Source organism: Pleuronectes platessa, chromosome 3, assembly GCF_947347685.1.
Source record: "Pleuronectes platessa chromosome 3, fPlePla1.1, whole genome shotgun sequence".
NCBI classification, from domain to species: Eukaryota; Metazoa; Chordata; class Actinopteri; order Pleuronectiformes; family Pleuronectidae; genus Pleuronectes; species Pleuronectes platessa.
Window position 1 is genome coordinate 26,522,419 of NC_070628.1, and position 11,130 is coordinate 26,533,548.

The window sequence follows — 11,130 nt, forward strand, 5'->3', positions numbered from 1 at the left end:
CTTGTACTATCCACATCATGGAGAAATGGTCACGTAATCACAGAGAGCATTAGAAATCTGACAGATGAGCAGCATGAATTCAAGCTAATGAAAGCTATTTTATTAGTGACTTTATTATGGAAGGTTGATGTGTTGTTCCTGTTATGAGCAGGGTGTTGGTCGGAACTCTTGTTGTGAAAGGGGTTCTGACGGAAAGGGGTTCTGTGAAGGGAGGAGTTCTGAAGTAGACGGTGAATAAACGGGTGTGACGTCCCGAGTCAATAATCATCTCTCGTGATCTTTTTCGGCTGAGGTCTCCTGACAGTAAAAGACAACAAAACGCTCAGCTATACTAACACCCTGATAAATATCCAATGACTATTTATATATAATATTTTGTATTGAAAAAAAAAAAAAAAAAGCATTTGTATTCAGGTAGGTGTCCATTTATACTTTAACTTCAGAGACAGTCAAATAAGTAAGCCAAGTTTTAAAAGAACAACCTTGTTATTGAGACCAGGCATACTTATTGTTTCATAGCACGGGGTGTGTTGAGGTGTGTCTGTCTGTTCAGGAAACACCTCTAGATGAAAGACCAGTTTATCTGGGCACAGCAAATTGTTCAATAGGGAACAAAAGCTGTGTTTTAGTTTAGGGTTACATTTAGGTCAAGGTAGACTCTACTCCTATTTCTAAACCACCAATATGAGCCAGGTGGAGTTTCTCCATGTTTATTTTGTTGTTGTTGTTGCTGTGGTTACCTGCCTGCCCTGCATAGATATGGTGTAAGGAGTTGAAAAGGGAGGAGGGGCTTTGGAGACTGTGTAAGAGTGGCCTGGACATTGTATCTGTCATCTAAATCCAGTAACTTCTGAATGTCGCTTGCATATCTTGAAAACCGTTCAACTTATTGTCCTCACACTTGGAATGTGTATTGTTAACGGCTCGAGGAAGTGCAGTGTTGGGACACTTTGAATAAACGGACAGCCAGCGCTCTGTAGCAGCGATGGCTCAGTCTACAGCAGCTACAACTGATCCTTCAATTAGGGGTTTTGTGTGCCGAGTTGAATCCCACGGAACTTTGAATTAACAGCTCTCTGTGCAGCAGGTTCAGAGTCCTGCAGCTGGTCTTTATGCCAAAGCTCAATTACTGCAGGTCATTTTTAGAGGTTTACAATGAACACTGCTCCAGTTCTAGATGGTTTTTATTTAAATTACAGTAGGTAGCCACAAAGTACCAGGAGCTCTGATCACATATACTTTGACGCACACTGCTTCAACTGATCATTTCTGTGAATCGTTTATTTATATTACTGAATATTGATGTCATCTGTAGATAAGAAAGGAGCAAAACATATATCCTAAAATGCACGTCTGCTTCTTCAATCACTTTATTACAGAGAAAGACCATGTAACAAAAATGTTAATTAAAGTAAATGTGGTACAATTAATTTTTTGCATTTTAAGACTGTCATATAAACCCCCTGTTGGGTCCACTGAATCAAATCACCACAGATATGACTGTGGTTCATGAACCTGACCTTAACATTTTACCCGTTTCACAGACAGCGAGCACAGGGAAATTAAACATACAAGGATTACAGACAGGCTGATTCAGTGTCCACTCAAACTGTATGCTGTCTAAAGTTAAATCCAATACACTGGGACACATGTTGCAAACAAACAAACATAAGACCCTTGATTCCCCTGATCCCTGACACCCATGCAATGCATATTATTTTAGCTTGGTCCTAAGTGTCAACACAATATGAGGAGTTGAGTAAAGCTGTGGTAAAGCTCTCCATAAGTTGTCAAAGCCATCTGTACCATTGTGAAGAACTGCAACAGCAAACAGTGCAGTGAGGCATGGAGCCTTTAATGTCGGCAGGTGATCCAATAAATAAAGGTCCATACCTGAAGTGCACTGGCACAATGCCTCACAGATCTTTTCAATTGACCAACAGTGAACTGACTGATTCACAACAGTGGCCATCATATCTGAACCTGGCTCACTTATCAGTTCAATCAGACCATGCAGTCTTCAGCACCTATTTAGTGCAGAGAAGTTAGTACTTAGCCTGAACCATGTTCAAACCTCACTGCTCATGTGCTGCAGTAATGATGTGTATGTAGAAGTCTACTGCTGATGCCAATTTTTGATTTCACACCATTTAGCATCAACAGGACGAACAAGCTTTGATTTTAGGTGATCCGTAGGCATACTGGCCAAACACTTTGGTGCCACAACAGGCAACAAGCCACTAAATGTCACCAGTGTTATAGGAGCCTGACACATCAGTGAAGGCTCCATCTTGACTGAAAGCCCTGATCAGCAAGCGGTTAAGAGATTCTCCATTTAACCCATCCTGACTAAAACGCCATCCTGGAGTTTTCAGACTAAAACAGGCCGGCAGCGTTTCCAAACTTCTGCTTAGGCTGTTTAAACACTAGAGCAGTGTGGAAGCCAGATGTATCCTTAACAGAGTTGAGGTGCTTTCAAACAACAACAACATCGTAGTATGGCTGATGATGTGCTTACCACAGAACAGTATAGCATTTAATTTCAACGGAGAAAACCACATCCAAAGTTTAAATCCAAACAAGGACCCTTGCTGATGATCTCTCTCTCTCTCTCTCTCTCTCTCTCTGAAGGGAATCTGACATTAAAACAACTGAAGACCACAGATGAGACAGACACTGTCAGAATGTAAAAACCAAAGTCTATGTGACTTCTGGTCTCGCCAACCAAACAAGTCAGAGAGTTGAAGACGTGGGCAGATAGAGCCAGGTGATACAATATATCCACAACACATCTTAACTTTAACTAAACGGCTATGATGAAAAAATAAAATTATATGAAAATCAACCACCTCAATATGCTGTCTGTAGATGGCTTGGGTATATCGGATTGCATCACAGAAACAGCTTTTTCTATCCAGTCACATGGCAGACCTATATAAGACATGCTCAACCATAGAGTTTAACACTCATGATGTTCAGCTTTCAGTTGAATACATGGAATACATGAGTGTTCTTTTAGAGCAAGCTGTGACACTCCAAGTTCTGTACACATTTATAAGAATTTGTACTGACAAGTTGTAGTCTTTATCTTTTCAGTCCACAAAGATGTCATTTTCAATAACTGAATTCTTACGATCGCTAGAAATGACTCAATATCGACTGATAGGAAAAAAAGTTAGTGTCACAAAATCTTTTGCTGCATGACCCAGACCTATAACTTAAACTGCCTCAGTCCAAAACTATCTATCCTTTCACCTTCAGACTTAATTTCATAACACTGGACTGACATGTGTGATGAATTCACTTCTTTATTCATCACCAATCTACAGTGTATAAAAATTTGTCGAAAGGGTTAACACAAGCACAAACACGCTGTACAGCAAGTGCACAGGAAGTTGTGTGTGTTCTGTTAAAGTGTTAAGAAACACTTAAGTGCATTAGTCACATTGGACGCAGGACATGCAAGTTATACTGATCCAATCTGATGTTTCTTAAACCGAAAAAGAATGGCTCTACCAGTTTAGAACGACAACTTCAGCGGCTGTAGGGCAAGGTAACAGCTAATGACTTCAGCTATGGCATGCTATTGACTCCACACATCCATTTCAGTTGTGACACTCCCAAGTTCTATAATCTACTGGAGTAACCACAACCATATATTCCTGTATTTCCTTGTTGAATGCAGAGCTAACCACAGTGTGTAGTGAGTGGTATGAGTGAGGCTAATCATCCTGTAAACTCACTATCACATAAAGAATAAAATGTCTCAATGGTTCTACTTTTAATTTTGGAGCTTGTTGAAGCTTGTCGGCCTCTTACATTTGTTAATTGTCAATTTTCTTTAACATGCATTTAGAGACAAATTGTTTACTGTAATTATTGTGATATTAATTTCAGTAATGACATCAAGGGGCTGATTGTGTGTGTGTAATTATGACAATATGCTCCACATCCTTACACCTTGCACAAAGTAATGGAGGAACCACTGGAGAACATCCAGAAAGCTGGATACACTGCTTCAGCAAAAGGAAACTCAAACGTGTGGAAGGGATATGCCCTGTCTGCCACGTTGTAGAATGTAGCCCTGCCCCCCTCGTAATCTAACAGCACACCTACGCGCTTCGGATTGGGATTGCACAGCACGGTTTCATGGCTGTTATGCCAAGCGGATAGCTTGACGTTAAACCATTCGACACACCAGGACTGGGCGTTGCGGCCCAGGCGACTGGTGGAACCTTTACGGTCAATGCTGCTGTAAGCCAAACCAATGCCGATAAAGTTGTTGCAGCTCAGTCGGACTTCCCAGTAGTGGCGCCCGCTCGAGAAACCCTTTGAGGTGAGCACTTGGGAGCAGACGACAAAACGTTGAGGGCAGTTGGGGTAGTTTGCTTGCTCATCTGTCACAGAGGCCTTAGTACACTCCTCAGTCACCAGGATGCGTTTGTGGGCAGTCTTGCGGTCCAGCATTAGTCCTGAAGCAACTAAAAAGAAACAAAAGAAAGAACATTCAACCAACAAATAAGGTTGCTGCTGTCATAGGACAGAAACATACTCACTACATTCATAAACTTACATTTCAGCAGGTCACTTCTTTTTTCTGCACATGCAACGTTTGCAGGAATGTCTGAAGGTTCTACATTAGAGGAAGACAAAAAATGTATTTGTTTTAGAATAATCACCTTGCAGTTACGTTACAATCAAAAATACATTTGGAAATGAATCTACTATGCTACAGATACATCTGGCATCCAAATTACTGCAGAATTTTAGAGTTGGGTTGCTGTGCGTGTAACGCGAGCACATGTTTTTCACAGGGATAATAAAATATATCAGTTTCTACTGCTTCACTTTTGATCTTTCATCAACTTCCATCATGGTCCAAAGGTCATAGGAATGTAACGGAAGTCGATGGAGAATATTTTAGGACAAAAACAAAAGAAAGAAAATAGAAATGCCATCTCCAGATGCTACTGTTGAGGTGTAGTGTGATGTGTTTGTATTCAGTGTAGATGGGGTCTACCTGTTTTCTGATTGGGTTGGAAAACAGGAGGACGACCTGGGTCTTTCCCACCAAACTCTGCGAAAGGATTATATCCCACCAGCTTTTCAGTGGGTTGAGGTTTTTTGGTTTGTTCTGAGGCAGACAAAACAGTTGTCTTCAAAAAGCTTTACAACCTTCGCGGACATATTTCTTTTCTTTGTGTGAATTAGATGTAAACTAAGTATGTGTACCTAATAATCTAGTTTCTCAGTTTATGAGTCAAAATAACTTTTTCTTACTTGAAGGCTTCTTCTTTAGGCTTGCTTTAGACTGTGGACCTGGATCTGGACTTGGGCACAAGGGATATTCTGGATTTCCTAGGGGCTCTGAAATAGGAAGACAAAAAGCTAGATGAAAGTGCATTTTGTTCTTGAATCGTCAGTTATCTTCTGTTATACAACTCTTGACACGCATAAAATATTTGCCGGAAAGATGAGGTTTCCAGAAGGAAGTTTCCCAGGGAATAGATGAAATCCCTGAGGCAGAAGCTGCTGTTGTACCTGAGAACATGTGAGATCATTTTCATTATGATTGTCTTTTACTTTATTTTTATCCACACAACTTCATACAGCTACCCTGATATCCACCCACACACAAGTTGTGCAATTTAAGGAACTAGTAGATTTTGTAGATAAAAATACTAATAAATACAATTGTCACTGCTTATACCAGGGCTCTCAGTAACACACCCAACAACTTTGACACTGATTGGATGAACAGTTGTTGAGTAAATACAAATTTAAGTGGACACATTTCTGAACTTTTTATATAATAAATACCTACAATATTTACTACAAGATAAACTACAATTGTTTAGATTAAAGCAATGTCAGTGTTACTTTCTGCAACCAAATTGTACAAAACTGATTTCAGTATACTTTCTTAATGCATCTTCATGTGTTAAATCTCCAACCTGTAAAATGCACCTGCATATTCACCTGATTTAGCCAGTGGCAGTCTGGACTCAACAGGCTGTTTAAACAGCTCGGTCAGGTGGTCCTTCAAGGTAAGAGCAAAGGTCTCATTGGCCATCACCTTCTTGGAGTCCAGGTTGATTCGAGGGGTGTAAGGGTCAAAGTTCACAGCTGCAGGCAGGGTAAATGACACCTGTGAGGAGAGGAACACAATGTGGTTTTCTTTGATGGACCCTAGCTTTTCTCCAAAATGGTCAAGATTAAGCTATATTATTACTTAATGTGGAAAATGACCCAGGCCTGGGTTGGAATTCATACACAACAACATATGAAACTGACAAGAGCTTCTTCAGCTGTTTGACATGAGCTCCAGATAATGTCTGCACAACGGGGTCTGCTTTTTTTCCTTTTACACAAAGAGTGCAGTAGATTCTCCATTCATACGCATTCACAAAACTCTACAGAGCATTGAGGTGAGGGGTGGAGCAGTGAGGGGTGGGGCATTAGGCTTAGGTAGGTTTCCATGAATTTAGTCTGCTGCAGAAATCACATGCCTCTGGAGAAAGTACAGAGGAACTGCAGAGTCTAGTGCATTTCTGAAAGCAGCTTAAGCCTCTCCTTCCCCTCCCTTTAGAGCACATCCTTCTGAGGACCATCGGGGCCTGGCACCTCTGACGGCCAACCCTTGTATTTGGGCATTGTAGCTCTTTTGTCCTGACTGAACCTCATCTGTTCAGCCTCCTTTGCATCAAGCTCCTCAGAGCGACTTATTCTAATCAGGTCCTCCACTGTGTCCCCATGCAGGGACCCTTTGTCATCAGATTTATACCTCATCTGTGCTGGGACTCCGGTCGTCTATAAATATGTGCTGAATACCGCTTGGTGTCAGCACTGATTTCACAAATTGATTTAATTCAGATTCACAAGATATTGATATTTAAGTGGACATTTATTTATTTTTTTGACCCCAAGTTTGGGGAGGGTTCTTAATTAATTTGGTGTTGGCAAACATTTGAGTTTCTGTTTAATACTTAAAAGTTAGCTCGGTTTAAAGACCCCTGACACCAAAATGTTCTCACTTAACCAGGCCTTGATAATAGTGTCACAATAGCTCCTGAACTGTTATAGTAACTAGACTTAAAACTTAAACTGATTGTTAGTGTGGATCTTCTAACCTGCAAGAAGGCCAGTGATTGCGACTGACTGAGCTGATTGTTGATATATTCTTTAGCCCCAGTCATGTGGTCGATGTTCTCAGCGAACTTCTTCTTGAGAAGGTTCAATTTGGTTTCACCAGTCTCCACCTCTCGATCCACTGCATTCAGAGCAGCGCTCTCCTCCTGAGTCAACATGTCGTGCATCTCTTGATACTCGGCTACCAAAGCTTTCTTCTTGATGGTGGCTGAGGCCTAGAGGGGACCAAGATAGTATCCATTAACAGATCAGTAAGGAAAAAGTTGAAAGCAGCAGTCAAACAAAATAAGGGGAATGCATATTCCATATTCTTTTAATTTAAGCATGTTAGATACTGAGTTGAATGAGTATGTGTGCAGAGTCATCAAGCTCATGTGTATAGTATGTATATTATTGTAGATGCAATAATTCCTGAAAAGAATCCATGCTTCTGCACTTATAGTTTAAGTATTTACAGGCCTATTTCAAACATCACAATCATAGGCAAGGTTAGTTAGAAGGTGGTTATTAGCCAAATCTATAACTACCTGAAGACACATGTTTTTTGTTAATACCACATTCACTGAAACTGTAATACTTACGATTTTAAGTACTTAAAATACTTCCATTTGGGAGCAAAGACAGAAGGTTCCAACTCGGTGCCTACCTAGAGTCTGGAGCATTCAAGACTTCAACCCATGCTAACAATCTATTTGTTATTATGAATAGAGATTTTAATGAAAAAAATGTTGACATCTCAAAACCAGTGTGAGTTTTTCTGTCTAAAAGAGACATTTGGAATCTTATTCATGCATTTTATTCTCCAGACTTAACATTACATTGCTCTTCTCACTAGCTTCACCAAAAAGACCAATAGACAGCTGATTTAGAATGTTGCTTGCTAGAGTTCTAAATAAAGTAAAAGAGCATATTACTCAAATGTCCAGTTTTTTTCACTGGCCTCCAGTTAGCAAGAGGACTGAATCTACAAGTCTTACTCATTTACCAAAAGCTCAGGACCCAACCGCCATTCCTAAAATATTAGATGTTTATAAACCTAAAAAGTCTCTCAGACCAGCAGGAGCATGTCAACGAAAGTTGAAACAAAATGGGGTAATATTGCATTAGGAATGTGCTGCCCCTGCTGGAACAGCTTCCAATGGATATCTAATCACCTCAATAACCTGCTTTACAAAAGGTAGTCATACACAACTCTATTTTCCAGTGCCTTCACTAAATGACCCAATTACTAACTTAAATTAAACATGATCTGATTTATCATTTGTTCTTTTGTTGTAATGTTTTACAACTTTTAATGTGTTTTTAAGTTTCTGATCTGTACTTGTATTTCTTTAAGTGCATTGAATGACCTCTCTTTATGATAAATTCTGAATATTTTTTACAGATGCTTAATAAGGTAAATATAACATTTAAAAATGTTTTGCTTTCATTCAAAGTATAGAAAACCAACCAAATTTTACTTGCAACAACATGCTGAAAAGACATGTTTCATCAACAAAGAATTTAAGCAAGGTGCAATATAGTCTATATTTAAAAACATACTCAGTGAGTTTTGAAGGCAACATAAACTAATATAATTTGTTTAACAATCACAAAGATATGACAGCATTTGCATTAGAAACAAAGACATAATGTAACTATGTACCCTTTAGGACAATAAGGACACTAAATTCCTACAACATATTACTGTTTTTAAAATTGGGGGCTGGTAAATTTCAAAACAGACATACCTTCAACATATCCTCCATGTCCCTCATCTTATACATAATGGTCTCATTATGCACAATCTTTGCATTAAGAACGTCCAACTTGTCCTTCAGTTCCGACTACAAACAGAGAAACATTTTATATTAATTTGACACACAAACACAGTTCACAAAGTGTCACTTACACTTACGGATTATTGGGCTAATCACAAACTTTATAGTGTTAACGGAGTATCCCTTTCAGAATATGGGATTTTTCTTAAAAAAGGACTAGTGTTAACATTTGATATGAGAAATTTGGAGTTCCTCTGGAATACAAGTTGAACTGTTTTCCTTCAATGTTGAAACTAAACAAGCTTTACTTTATCAAATCAAATCAGAGTATTTGTGTTGCTGGATAACAGATGAGTGAGAATTATTTAATAAGTGCTAAGGGCAGATGAAACATCACTTTGTTAAAATTGTGATTTTTGAATATGGGCTGTACAGATCAATATGATTAAGTTGGGTAAGGTGGTCCTCTAAACTCCCTAAGGGGAAAGTGAGACACATGCAGACCTCTTTGAGCTTCCTCTGCTCCTCAGGAGAAGTGAAGGAGCAGCCTTTGTGGTCTTGCTGGAGACAGAGGCTGCAGATGGGGCGGACATGCTGGCTGCAGAAGAGATCCATCAGCTTGTGGTGGTCCGGGCACAAGCGCTCCAACAGGTCCCCAACTGGCTCGATCAGCTGGTGGAGACGGAACACCGGGTTCTCCCGGTGAGGACGCAGGTGCTCCTCGCAGAAAGAGACCATGCAGGTGAGGCAGGTGTTGGCCGCCTCTGCTTCCATACAGGTGTCACAGCGTATGACAGCATCTTCCTTGATCTCTTCCATGGTCTCTTCCTTGGTCTCTTTCTCCTCTGCTGACAGGCTCGACGCGCTCCGGACCAACCTCAGGTTTAAGGCCTCCACCACGGTGCTGAGGACCGTGTTTTTCTTCAGCTCGGGTTTGGTGTGGAAGAGGGTCCGACACTGGGGACATCTGTAGGGCTCCGTCCAGGTGGTGAGCAGGCAGCCCTGGCAGAAGTTGTGTCCGCAGGGGATGGTCACCGGACAGTCAAAGGGGCTGAGGCAGATGCTGCAGGTCAGCTCATCCTCCAGACTCATGAGAGACAAGTCACTCTGCTCCACCGCGGCCATGACGAGAGCTCAGAGCCGCTGCAGGGAGAAACGAAACCTAACTTTAGAGGAGCGTCAAAACGAAAGTAAAGAGGCTCGATTCATTTTCAATGTAAAATGTGATCAGAGTTTACGGCACCTTCCTTCTAACACGGTGCATTTATACATTAAATAGGTTACAACAGAGTTAAATGTCAACAAACATTCAGCGCGACGTCGAAGCTGGCGTTCAATTGGTGATTCAAACACTCAAATACACGGAAGTCAGCGAGTAAAAAGCCACATTGTATTTATCATGAATGTCCCACAATGGTCTTTACCTTTACGTCCCGAATGTGCAGCGAGTCCAGGAGAAAAGAGTCAATAACAAGCAACCGACGGTGCTTCAAGCTCAGCTGCGTTCAGAGAGAGGGTGCAGAGCGCAATGACGCAGTTACAATATGGAGCCGTCACACTGGGTTGTGTGTGTGTGTGTGTGTGTGTGAGGGAGTAGGGGGTAGGTGTTTGCGTTTTATCTGAAATATTATTATATCTCTGTCTGAAAAATATTTTTTATCTTATGAGTCAAATGTATTCTAATTATGTCAGATATTATACGTGAAAAAGTGGCAAACACCTCTTCCTGGTAGGTGGTTTTCTTCCAAAAAGTTGTTTTCTCCAACAAACATGTCTGCCATGTTAAAGAGATAGCTCACCCAAAAAGGAAAATTCAGTCATAGTCAATTTACCACTAAGCTGATGGATTTTTGGCAGAAAGCTCGTGGCATGGAGGCTTGTAGTGGGGGGTGCTGTTGCAAGACCATGGTCGGTACATATCCGGTCATACAATTTAAGGGAGCTCTAAAAAAACTGTCATTGCTGGACAGTTTCAAGCCTGGGCTTTTTTAACACACAATACCAGTTAAAACGTTTATAGACATTAAAGACAAATATTTGTGAGAACTTCTGAAAGAACTTTGGTACGAATTTTCTTATATTTGATTTGACCAATACTTGATTTGGGGTGTTTGGTTGCTTTATTGAGTTTAAATTAATAGATACAATTTAGTTCATGTTAGGAATTCAATATTTTAGCTGTTGTGTGGGTCTGACTGCACTCTTTGCAATAAAGGCAGGA

The 11,130-nt window shown here is 40.4% G+C and overlaps 1 protein-coding gene across 4 annotated transcripts; it reads right to left on the reverse strand.

Moving 5' to 3' along the window:
- Positions 1-1,263: 1,263 nt before the first annotated feature.
- trim25 (tripartite motif containing 25) lies at positions 1,264-10,658 on the reverse strand. 4 transcript variants are annotated; one of them, XM_053418677.1, is made up of 10 exons: positions 10,334-10,652; positions 9,414-10,052; positions 8,880-8,975; positions 7,131-7,364; positions 5,980-6,148; positions 5,467-5,541; positions 5,281-5,367; positions 5,021-5,134; positions 4,574-4,633; positions 1,264-4,481 (listed from the first exon to the last, which is right to left on the reverse strand). In XM_053418677.1, the coding sequence occupies exons 2-10, from the start codon at positions 10,032-10,034 to the stop codon at positions 3,955-3,957; spliced, it is 1,983 nt and encodes a 660-aa protein (XP_053274652.1). In that variant the 5' UTR covers positions 10,035-10,052; positions 10,334-10,652; the 3' UTR covers positions 1,264-3,954. The 4 variants fall into 4 exon arrangements, with proteins under 4 accessions (XP_053274652.1, XP_053274654.1, XP_053274653.1 ...); XM_053418679.1 differs by lacking the exon at positions 5,021-5,134 and having other exon boundaries at positions 10,334-10,658; XM_053418678.1 differs by lacking the exon at positions 5,467-5,541 and having other exon boundaries at positions 10,334-10,650.
- Positions 10,659-11,130: the final 472 nt, after the last annotated feature.